The sequence below is a fragment of the Cydia pomonella genome, chromosome 24 (genome assembly GCF_033807575.1).
Source record: "Cydia pomonella isolate Wapato2018A chromosome 24, ilCydPomo1, whole genome shotgun sequence".
Taxonomy (NCBI): domain Eukaryota; kingdom Metazoa; phylum Arthropoda; class Insecta; order Lepidoptera; family Tortricidae; genus Cydia; species Cydia pomonella.
This window is the reverse complement of record NC_084726.1, coordinates 3,031,700-3,043,560: the sequence shown is the minus strand read 5'-3', so window position 1 is coordinate 3,043,560 and position 11,861 is coordinate 3,031,700. Positions and strand designations below refer to the sequence as shown.

General features: G+C 36.2%; 1 protein-coding gene across 2 annotated transcripts; it reads right to left on the bottom strand.

Moving 5' to 3' along the window:
* Window positions 1-5,747: 5,747 nt before the first annotated feature.
* LOC133530902 (uncharacterized protein K02A2.6-like) lies at window positions 5,748-10,412 on the bottom strand. Of its 2 annotated transcripts, none has more exons than XM_061868976.1 (2): window positions 9,016-10,412; window positions 5,748-8,639 (listed from the first exon to the last, which is right to left on the bottom strand). In XM_061868976.1, the coding sequence occupies exon 2, from the start codon at window positions 8,116-8,118 to the stop codon at window positions 6,064-6,066; it is 2,055 nt and encodes a 684-aa protein (XP_061724960.1). In that variant the 5' UTR covers window positions 8,119-8,639; window positions 9,016-10,412; the 3' UTR covers window positions 5,748-6,063. Both variants share the same exon structure in this region, with proteins under 2 accessions (XP_061724960.1, XP_061724961.1).
* Window positions 10,413-11,861: the final 1,449 nt, after the last annotated feature.

Sequence of the window (11,861 nt, the reverse complement as noted above, 5' to 3'; positions counted from 1 at the left end):
AACACCTCTGGAGTTGCAGGCGTCCATAGGCTGAGGTGACTGCTTACCGTCAGGCGGGCCGTATGCTTGTTTGCCACCGACGTAGTATAAAAAAAAAGATAAACGTGGCTTTCCATCCCATATGCTTCATTTGAAATAAGGACCATTTCTTCAGAACAAACGTGATCCATACAACAAACGTGATTTTTTTGCCGTTTTCCGTCCGACTTGCACTTGGCCGGTTTTTTCTAATCGCCAAGTCTCATGACTTGACCCACACTCGTCACACTTTTGAAAGGTCGATTAAAAAATATAACACACGACGAAAATAATTTACCTACGTAACATGCATTTTTTTGTATAACAAGTTTATTACAACTCTATTATTTATGGTTAACTTTTATTGGATATTAGAAATAGCTTTATTTCGAAACTTGTTTAATATGAATAGCATTGTCGTGTCACGGAATAATAGATTTGACACTTTTGACCTGTTACAGGTTTTTAGGGTTCCGTAGTCAACTAGGATTAGGAACCCTAAAAATAGATGCCCTTCTAATTTAAATTTTAAATATGAAAAAAACCGCCAAAAGATTTCAGTTTCAGAAAACAATTTCAGTGAAAACTACAGCGAACATGATCGGTTAAGCTGTTTTTGAGTTTTTGCAAAAAGTCTTCCCTTCTTAATAAAAGTGCTGCAATTACATTACGATACAAGTGCGAAAAATAGGAAATTCGAGACGAGTGGCAATAAATTCAAACACGACCAAAGGGAGTGTTTTAAATCAACACGAGTTGCGAATTACCTATTAGCACATGTATCGTACAACGTTTTACAGTACATATGGCCCTTTAAATGTTCGACACAGTAACGTAATATGCTAATTTTCGCACTAGTGCTATAAAGTAACACCATATGTACTGTAAAGGTTATTTTTGCTTGTTTTACACTGGTTACAACCTAATAGCCCCCGTTCAAGGCAGCCTATTGTGACATGCGGATAACTACGGAACCCTACACTGAGCATGGCCCGAGATGCTCTTGGCCAGTTTTTTTGTGGTTTGGTCACAATTGAGACATGTCACATTATGTTAAATATATTATAATGCGTCGAAATAAAGGAAAAGTAGAAAAACTTACTGTTCTCGGGGTGAAAGCCACCGTCCAATGGAAATGAGTATCGAGGGTAAGATATAGGTACTGATAATGATGATCCCTCATTAGCGACACAGGGCTCGCAGGAGAATTTTCCATTTGTCGCGATCCTGAGCGGCTACTTCCAGCTCTTCCCAGCCGAGTCCATTTGAGCCAGCTTCCTTCTCAACTGATCGCCTTCATGTGTGTGTGGTGTGGTAGGTACTTCTTTCAAAATTCAAAATTCAAAAATTTATTCTGCAAGTAGGCCTTAAGGACTCTTTTACAAGTCAGTACAACATTATAATAACATCATATAGTGACATGAAAAATACATAACAACATTTATAAATACAACAGCCAATACCTGGGTAAACATGATATTATAATAATCTTAAAATAAATAATTACTACATTACAATAGAGATGTAAAAGGTCCCCAATGTCAGAGTACTAATACTAATAAGATTTGGAGGTGTAAAGTCTCTCCAAGTGTCAAAATAAAATTTATACTAAATAAATAAACCGCGTCTGGACTGTTAAACTAGCAGTCTCATAAACTAATGCTACAGAATACATAACTAGTATGTACCAAGTCAAGAATATTATACAATATTACAGAGACGTATAGTCTCCACGGTTAATACATTAAGTTTGGAGATGTATAAGGTCCCCACGGACCCTTTAAAAAAAACGTGTTATTTGCGAACTTGACTGAAAAAATGCTAAGTAATGGAGACCACCACAAACAGAATATTGTCTTGTCTTCTTCTTGTCCTAGCAGATTTGCACTGCCTTGCCCTAAATGAAGAACTTTTTGAATTGGTGCCACCGTCATGTTTTTATCACCGCACCTCCCGCCAAAGAAACAAACATCCTCACGTCCTCAACACGTGGCAAACCAAGAACAAGCGGGCATCTCGCTCGTTTTTGCCCAGAACGTGCAAGTTGTGGAATGAGCTACCTTCTGAGCTGTTTCCCTTGCGCTATGACATGGGGTTCTTCAAGAAGCAGGTATTTAGGGTTCTCAAAGGTTGGCAACGCATAAGTGGCTCCTCTGATGTTGTTCATGTCCATAGGTGGTGATGACTCCATATTAACTTAGTCCTCATTTTCCTCCCTGGATATTCACATTATTGAAAATATTTATACAGAATTTTATGTATTTTTTAGTCATAGCTATGCTATCATAGCTATGTCTAAAAAATACATAAAAAACATACATAAAAATACATAAATACAAAAAAGAAAAAATGGATTTTTTCTTTTTTTCAATTATCATCACAGTTAGGTGCGAAAAACAGGTTTCATACTAATTTTTAAATGCTCCTAACTCTTATAATATTGAAGAAATCTAAAAAACTCAGACGGTCGGGCATACCTATAATTAAAACACATCAAATTGTGTAAAAATATTTTCAAAACTGTTAAAATCCAGAGAGGAAAATGGGAACTACGTTTGTACGAAAAACCGGCTTCGGGGCGGTCGTCCCCTTTCGTCTTAAGGTGCCCATCACGCTAGCCGCATTACTGCGTTGAATCGCGATAGACAGCATCTGCATGTCTCCAGAACGGGTCCTCCTCTCTTCCCTACGCACCGCTGCAAAAAATATATATTGTATTGATTTGTACTTACCATACCTACCATGATGAATCACAGATCAATGCTGAATTTCGCTGTCTATTTGTTTTTCCGTTTGAATATGTCACAGGCATTTTTTGTAGCTTGTACAAAAACGTGTATTTGTATTGTATAGTATAATTATCTACGTGCGACACCGTCTGACCGCTTTACTAGAGGTTTGCTATTCTCAACCTCTTTGTAAGTACTCGCTTCGGCTTACCAGTTTAAGTTTGACCTTAGTAACCTGGACTGTCACTGTCACCATATTTAAAGGGAAACGGGAGCTGAGATTTAAATATTTTAGGTGAATATATCCGTCTCACTAACGGAAGCGGCTCCTAAAACTAGTGCGATAAGGACAACGGCGGATTAGGCGAAAAATCCTGCTTATAAATCTTTAAAAAAACGATGTTTCGTACTCGACTGTTTCCTTTTTTTTTAATTTTGAGATCTAAATGGTAATGAAATTATCTGTGTCGGACTGTTTTGCTTTCTAGACTAAATGATGTCACTTTTTTTGAAGACCATGCTTCTCTTAGCGGCATAGTAAATTAGTAATTAGTAGGCCGTTTTTGTGAATATTTGAAATGCACTAGCGATTTAAAAAACAAAAATATAAAAAAAGCAAAACAATCCGACACAGATATTAATAACAATAATCTGTGTTGAAAAAATCATTGCTATAGCTACAAAAACCACGGAGGAAACAGTCGAGTACGTTTGTATGGAGAAATGACCACTCCTGTTATACCCCTTAAGTATCGCGTCCGGTATGTTTACCTGTCCCGTTTTTGTCCCGTATATCAATACCGTTATAGAATAGCTATAGAAATGGTCACAATCATCTCTATTTAACCAGGATGTACCAAGTGACAGCAGTAAAGCAATTATATTTATGTATTTGCCCCTTCCCTGTAGCCAAATAACACTAGAACCTACTCATAGTGTTGTGTTCCTGCCGGTGAATAAGGTTGGCATAGCTCAACGAGGGTGCAGAGTGCTAGGCTCGGCAACGCGCAAGTAACACGTCTGAAATTGCAGGCGTCCATAGGCTACGGTGACCGCTTACCATCAGACGGGCCGTATGATTGTTTGCCACCGACGTATACATTGGTGAGACTCTTTCACTTTGTCAACTGCAAAAAACTGCACTCGGTACGTATTGGGAATAGATCTCTTAGAGCGTCTTTGAATGTTTTTTTTTTACTCTTTACATTTTTGTTTAGTGTACGCTCCACTTAACATGACGACAATGCTGTTTGCTATCACAAAACGACTTGTTTTCATACAAATATAATGGCGGTTAAGACCTTTAGTGTGAGAAGGACACGGCTTGGGGCACATCGAAATAGATTGAAGTACATTGGAAAAACATGATTCATTATAATTAAAATGGTTCCGTGATTTTTATTTCATCTATTTCTAAGTCCATAATACTCTAAAATCTACTCAACTGTTAACAAAAATCTTAACTTAAGTAAATTAAAACGGATTGGATATTGATTTCGTAATTTATTTATATATTCTGAACTTATACACATATTGCTCAAATGTTTATTTAACCGATGAACTGATGAATGAGACTGAACTGAAAAGAACCGCTATACATTGTATATATTTTGTTTTTATTGCGAAGACTATTTATTTTACTTTTTATTGAAGAAACCTGTATACTATATTTGTACACCTAAGTAAGTATTTACTTGCAAGAGGGTAGTTTTATGGCTCACAAATCAGCATCCTCATGGACGAGGATACTGGTTTAGATGATGCCACAGGTGATATCTCCAGCCTGTTAAAAAAAAAAAAAGTATTTACATACTTATAATTATCTGTCTGTGATGTAGTAACTTAATATGCGATTGCGAGCATATGGTTCTACTCGAGCTTATCAAGATTCAAACTGTTAATAAATGGACGAACATATTTTTCAGTAGAAAACAAGGAGAATAGTAGAATTCCTGTAGTATAAAAAATATTTGCATCGGTTACCTGTCTAAAATGAAATAATATATACACACTCCATAAATTCATTGGCCTTTGTTTTGATGAGATGAATACTATTATTATTAAGAAATATACTTCGGCCAAAGAAAAACCTATTTACTTGGAATCTACACGTGAAAAATGGATCTATATCGGGATTTCTAGAGTTTTTTTTCTCCTATTTTTGGATTTCTTAATATTTTTCTCATAGTGATCATTAGTCCTAACGCTCTTATGCCCTTCTTATTGGCAAATGATTTTAGGAAAAAAGTTGTTAGGAATGTCGAAAGAGACCCGTGAAAAACATTCATCATCTTCCTCGCGTTATCCTGGCATGATTGCCACGGCTCATGGGAGCCTGGGGTCCGCTTGGCAACTAATCCCTAGAATTAGCGTAAGTATTAGTTTTTACGAAAGCGACTGCGATCTGACCTTCCAACCCAGAGGGAACCTAGGTCTTATTGGGATAAGTCCGGTTTCCTCACGATGTTTTTCTTCACCGAAAAGCGACTGGTAAATATCAAATGATATTTCGAACGTAAGTTCCGAAAAACTCATTGGTACAGTCAGCATCAAAAGTAGCGGATCAAATAAGGTTTCATAAGTATCTACCATTCTGTAACAGCTTAACAAAAAGTGATGTCTTTAATATAGAGCAACAAGGACTGTAAAAGATATACTTTTGAACGTGAATTTTAGAAATTTATCTATATTTGGAAAAGTTATCCGGAATATCAGATACTTTTGGTGCGTTGTTTCATCCGTTACTTTTGATGCTGACTGTACGAGCCGGGTTGTGAACCCGCGACCTCCGGATTGCAAGTCGCATGCTCTTACTGCTAGGCCACCAAAAAAGGTATTCCCGTGAAAAACATTATCACAAATAAAGTAAAATAATTGAAAAGTAAATTCAAGTCGAAGTAATTTTTTTTACGAAAAAATATTTTACGAGTAACAAGATGTACTGTACTGTTTGACCCACTCCCAAAGACCCCTATTATATCTTGGATTAAAACTACTTAATTTTGTAGATTTATTTTATTGGAACTCAACAATACACAGACACGACACACCGCAGAGAGCCATTCCATTTCACGCATACTACACTCTCCCGGACTAATCCTAAAACTAATCTAGTTTTACTTAGGTCTACATACATGGCAAAGGATTATTAATTAATCCTACTGTAGCCCTAAAAGAACTACAACAATAGTTATTAGATAGTATGCTTTGAATCACCCTAGATTGGTTACTAAGTTGTTCAAAACAAGTACATATATCTTGGCATCATTTATAAATAAATACAAGTTCAACTTGGCCTACGACATATAACTTAAGTCTAATTACTTTCGACATCCTCATTACAATACACCATTTGATCAATATGACGTTTCCACATCATACCTTGTACCTCAATTATATAAGTTAAATCTGGAACAGATTCTGATACTATTTTCCCTACTATCCAAGGTTTATGGCCCTTTCTATAGTCTCTAACCATCACTTTTTGTCCTGTTACAAATTTAACTTTTCTTTTACATGCCTCTCTCCCCTCCCTTTCAGATAAACTTTCAATTATAGGTGGAGGTTTCAGGCAGCTAAATCTATTCCTTAATTCCCTCCCCAGCAACAAACGGGCCGGCGTTTCACCTGTAGTCCGTTGAGGTGTGGTCCTATAGTCAAACAAAAATAAATTGATTGCAGCATTAATGCTGCATCCACTTTCTCTTATTTTGGTAACAGCTGATTTAAAAGTTTGTACAAATCTCTCCGCAGCTCCGTTGGTCGCTGGGTGGTACGGTGGCGCAAATATTTGTTTAATGCTATTCTCTTTACAATAGTTGTTAAATTCCGTACTTGTGAACGTAGTCTGATTATCTGTAACTAGTTGGTCCGGATATCCAAATCGGCTAAATAACTTATCTAGTACATCAATTGTTTTAGCAGCTGTCATGTTTGACATTTCAAAAGCCTCTGGCCATTTACTATAGCTGTCTATAATTACTAAATACATCTTATTATAATATGGCCCCAAAAAGTCCGCATGAAGTCGATACCATGCCGTAGGTGGCGTTGGCCATGATTGTGGGGACTTTATGGGATTTTTAAGATTTGATAAACAGATGAGACATGACTTTCCTATATTTTCTATTTCTGAATTTAAATTTGGCCACCAAAAGTAAGACCGTGCTACTTCTTTCATACGAATAATACCAAAATGTGTTTTATGCAAACTTTTTAACACTGCTTTTTGATTTGTTTCTGGAATTATTACTCTATGTCCCCAAAGTAAACAGCCCTGATCCACACTTATTTCAGTTTTCCTATTATAAAATGGTAAAAGCTCTGATTTAATTAAATTTTTATTGGGCCAGCCTGTTCTACAATATTCAATTATTTTACTCAAAAGTTGATCCTTTTTTGTATTTTCTTGTATTATTTTAAAATTTAAATAGCCTATGTCAGAACTGTTGGCATATAGTACATGCATCAAATTATCTACATAAAAAATTGGATGGACATGTTGACTGGGACATTCTTTATTGTCAGGATTTCTGGACAAATAATCTGCTGGATTATTGTTAGTTTTTATATGTTTAATTTTATAGTTGAACGCTGAGAGAAATATAGCATAGTGTTGTAGCCGCTTTGCAGCCATTTTTGGTATACCTTTAGTTGGTCCAAAAATCCTGACTAGAGCCGAACTGTCTGTCTCCAATTCAAATTGTCGGCCATAAATATAGTTGTAGAACTTGGTGACCGCAAACACTATTCCCATGGCCTCCCTGTCTATGGCAGCATATTTTTGTTCAGTTGTGTTTAATTTCTTGCTCGCATATGCTATGGGCCTAACTGTACCATTTTGGTCCCGGTTCGATAAGACGGCAGCTAGTCCATAATTTGAAGCATCACAAGTTACTATTATCGGGAGATCTGGGTTGAAATGTCTTAAATTGTTTGCAGAGGCTAATTTATTTTTTATTGTGTCAAAAGACTTTTGACAATCCGCTGTCCAGTTGAATTTATTTATTTTGGTACATTCATATAATGGACTAAGAATCTTAGCCATGTCTTTAAGGAACCTAGAGTAATAATTAACTTTACCTAAAAATGATTTTAACATTGTTAGATTGGTTGGTGCTGGAACATTTAACAATGGCTCAATATTTGATTTTATTAGGCTCATTCCCTCTTTATTTATGCGAAAACCAAACACATCTATGTGGCTTGTGAAAAGCTTACATTTTTCGGGCTTTAATTTGAAATTGCATTCTTGTAGTCTATTAAGCACTTTGACAAGGGTTTCATAAGTTTCTTGCAAACTTTTCCCTGCCACGTAGATGTTATCAATAAACACAATTGTGTTTGGTATACCTATTAGTTTTTTACACATTAGTCTTTGAAATGACCCAGGGCCAGTATTAACTCCATAGGGTAAGTATTTGTATTTATATGTCCCAAATTCTGTTACAATAGTGGTTAATAATTGGCTCTCCTCAGTCAAAGCAGCTTGTAAGTAAGCTTCCCGAAGATCCAGCTCGCAGTAGTATTCTCCCTCTTTTAAGGTTTCAAAAATGTCCTCCACGTGTGGAAGGGGGTAATGGTCTATTTCCAAATTTGGATTTAAAGTGACTTTATAATCCCCACAAAGTCTTACAGAGCCGTCCGGTTTTATAATGGGTACTACAGGTGTACCCCATTGACTCTGTTCGACGGACACTATGCGACCATTCTGTTGTAATCTATCAATTTCATGTTTTACCTTATCTCGAAGTGCATAGGGAACACGACGAACAGGCAGAAACTTTGGTACAGCATCTTTTTTTAATTTTAATGAAATTGCTTCACCTTTGAATGCACCCCACCCCGGGCTGAATACTGCTGCGAACTCTTGATCAATTAATTGTTTGGCATCTGAAACATTTTTAACCAATGTATTAGGATTACAATAAGCTACACTCTTAAAAATTGGAGGCCACATATTTAATTGACTTAGCCAATCACGACCCATTAAACAAGGTGTTGAGTCATGTGACACATATATATTTAATTCTTTGTATACATTCTTATACTGAACTGGTATATTACGAATAATGCCCAGTGGCTGGGACTCTGATTGGTCAAAATTTCTAAATATAGCTTTCGATCTTTCCATAGTATACTCTTTTAAATATTTTTTGTGGTAACTAAGGGGCATCACTGAAACTTCAGCACCCGTATCCACTTCAAACTGCACTTTCTGTCCCTGTCCTATTGTCAGCTCTATTAAATGTGGTGGAATTCTACTTACTCTGTCAAATGTATAAGTTTCATACTCTTCATACAATTTTTTTTCTTCTTCTAATCCTTGATCTTCTTTGTTTTCTTCCTTTGCTACATCCAAAACATTTGTGTGTCGATACTTCTTTGGGCACATTTTAAATATATGACCTTGTTGGCCACATTCCGAGCAAAACTTTGTCTTCAGTGTACAATCATTTTTAATGTGGTTATCTTTCCCGCAGCAGAAACACTTACTTTTCATGTTATTAGTATTATTCTTCTTTGGGGGTGCACACCTCTGTCTTGGTGTTCTGGAATTCGGTTTGACATATGAAATATTACTTGTTTCTTCTTCGCCATTAGCTTGCTTATATGCAGACTCCACTGTTTTTGCTAGGTTTATAAGATCTTCTAATTTTGCCTGTGCACTTTGTTTCATCAGTTCAAATTTAATTAGTTTAGAGAACACTCCATCAACAAGTTTTTCTTTAATCTGGTCTTCTTCGTCTTTGAAATGGCATTTGCGAGATAATTTTCGGAGATTTAACACATACTCTTCTATTGTCTCAGTAGGTAGTTGGTTGCGTCGTCTAAACTCGGCTCTGTCTAACAATGGTGTCTTAGTTAGTGTATATTTATCTCGTAGTTTGTCGCATAACTCCTTGTAAGTTAATGTTATTGGTTTTTTTGTCTTACACAGAATTTGTAATGTTTCAAATACATTTGGGGTTAGTTTAGTAATAAGCAATGCCACTTGTTTATCTTCTGGTACATCATTTAAGAGTATTAAAGATTCTAACTGTTGCTCGAAGACCTCCCAGTTGTCTCCGTTAAATGGTTTTATTTCGTAGTTTGTCATGATATTGTGTTTTAAAATTTTTGGTTGGCTTTGCCCTTTATTTTGGTAGTAATCACTTAACAACTTCCGTAACGCGTCGACAGTTGGATTTTGCGGGCACTGTAAACCTTCTTCATTTACTATTTTTATTAAAATGTCTTTTCCACACCGGTAAATATAACTTCTTTTTCCTTGTTTTACCAACGATATTAAGACATCCGCGTCTTCTATCAATTTATTTTCTTTATCACCCGCCTTGACATCTGTCATTACGTTTCATTTCACGTTTGGCCGGTCCCTGAATGTGAGTAATAACGACTTATTAAGGTACCTTGTATTTTGTAGATAACCTCACAGTGAGTTTGCAGCCGCCATTACCATCACATATATTTAAGTAAATAATTTCTTACTTCTGATCGCTTTTGTTCTTGTGGTTAATTTATTTGCTTCGCCGTGCTGTCCGAATGTCCTCGTCGCCACTATTATATCTTGGATTAAAACTACTTAATTTTGTAGATTTATTTTATTGGAACTCAACAATACACAGACACGACACACCGCAGAGAGCCATTCCATTTCACGCATACTACAACCCCTAAACTTATAAAACAAAACTAAAAAGGCGTTAATCGATCCGGATGCAAGTTCATTGGCCTCTCTGATTAACGAGCTTGGTGTTAAATAAATAAAAAAAAGATAAAAAAAGATAAGTTGTCATACGATGTTCGTGTTTAAGAAGCGAACGGTGTGGGGCCGTTTTTGGGAGTTTTTATGTGTTTTCGGTTTTTAAGGTTTCTGTGACAGCTGACAGCGTATTAAAATTTACGAGTACAAATCAAAGTAAAATAAAAATTGTTCCAGACTCCAGAGTAATAGTATTTTATGCAACCGTTGTATAAAAAGATTCAAAAAAGGCGAGTGGCGTGAGTTATTATAAAGGAATACGCCACGAGCATTTTTTGATCTACTTATACAGCGTTGCATACAATAGTTTTCTTACGAGGCAACAAAAATAATACTTTAAACTAGTAGAATCATATAGGTAAACAAACCAAAAGTTTACGACTAGGATACGCGAGCAACCTTCTTACGCGCCCGGCCCGCCGCGGCACGGCTGGTCAGCGACACCTTCTCGTAACTCATGAGGCCCTGGTACTTGCTCCTTGCTAAATTATATTTTAGGACAGTTTCTTCTCGATTTTGGCCACCGTAGCCTATGGAGACTAACAAGCGACGCTAAGCGGCCTTCGTAGTCTATGGGTGTTGCTATATCACCGATGTCACATGCGCGTTTCTGACTTGAAGTTGGCAGCAATGCACTTAAATTGAAACTGTACGTTTGATTTATTTTTTTAGGTTGGTAGCCATTAATCACAGTCACATTATAGCGATTTTAAAGCACAAGTGCTGTTATGAGGAATAGACAATATAGACTTTTCTCCAAACCGTTTATGTATGTTTTTACATTCGTGTTCATGAATGTATAATTGACAGATAACAGTAGAGGAGTTGGAAAAACTTATTAGAATGCTCAAGATAATATGTTTACAGCGAATAGTTTTGATATAATCGCAAATTATAACGATTTGTAAATTTAAACGATTCTGAAATAAATTTACAAGTTACTCCTTTGGGGGCCATCCATTAACTACGCCACACCTTTAGGGGGCGGGAGGGGATCAAAAAAATGTGACATGTTGTGACAAGAGGAAGGGAGGAGTCACAAACTTTGTAACGTCACTAGTAACCGAAAACTTATTTATATTTTTTTATTCACTGTACAGTTAAAATTATGAAGTTTGGAACAAAAATAATTTTTGTTAGTGTCACTTTCTTTCCTAATTGGTTTTGTGTTATAAAGTTAACAATAAATCTTTTATCAAACATATTTTTATTTTTTTGGCTCGTAGCAATGAGTTTTTCGGAACTTATGTACGAAATATCATTTGATATTTACCACTAGCTTTTCGGTGAAGGAAAACATCGTGAGGAAACCTGCATACATCTGCGAAGAAATTCAAAGGTGTATGTGAAGT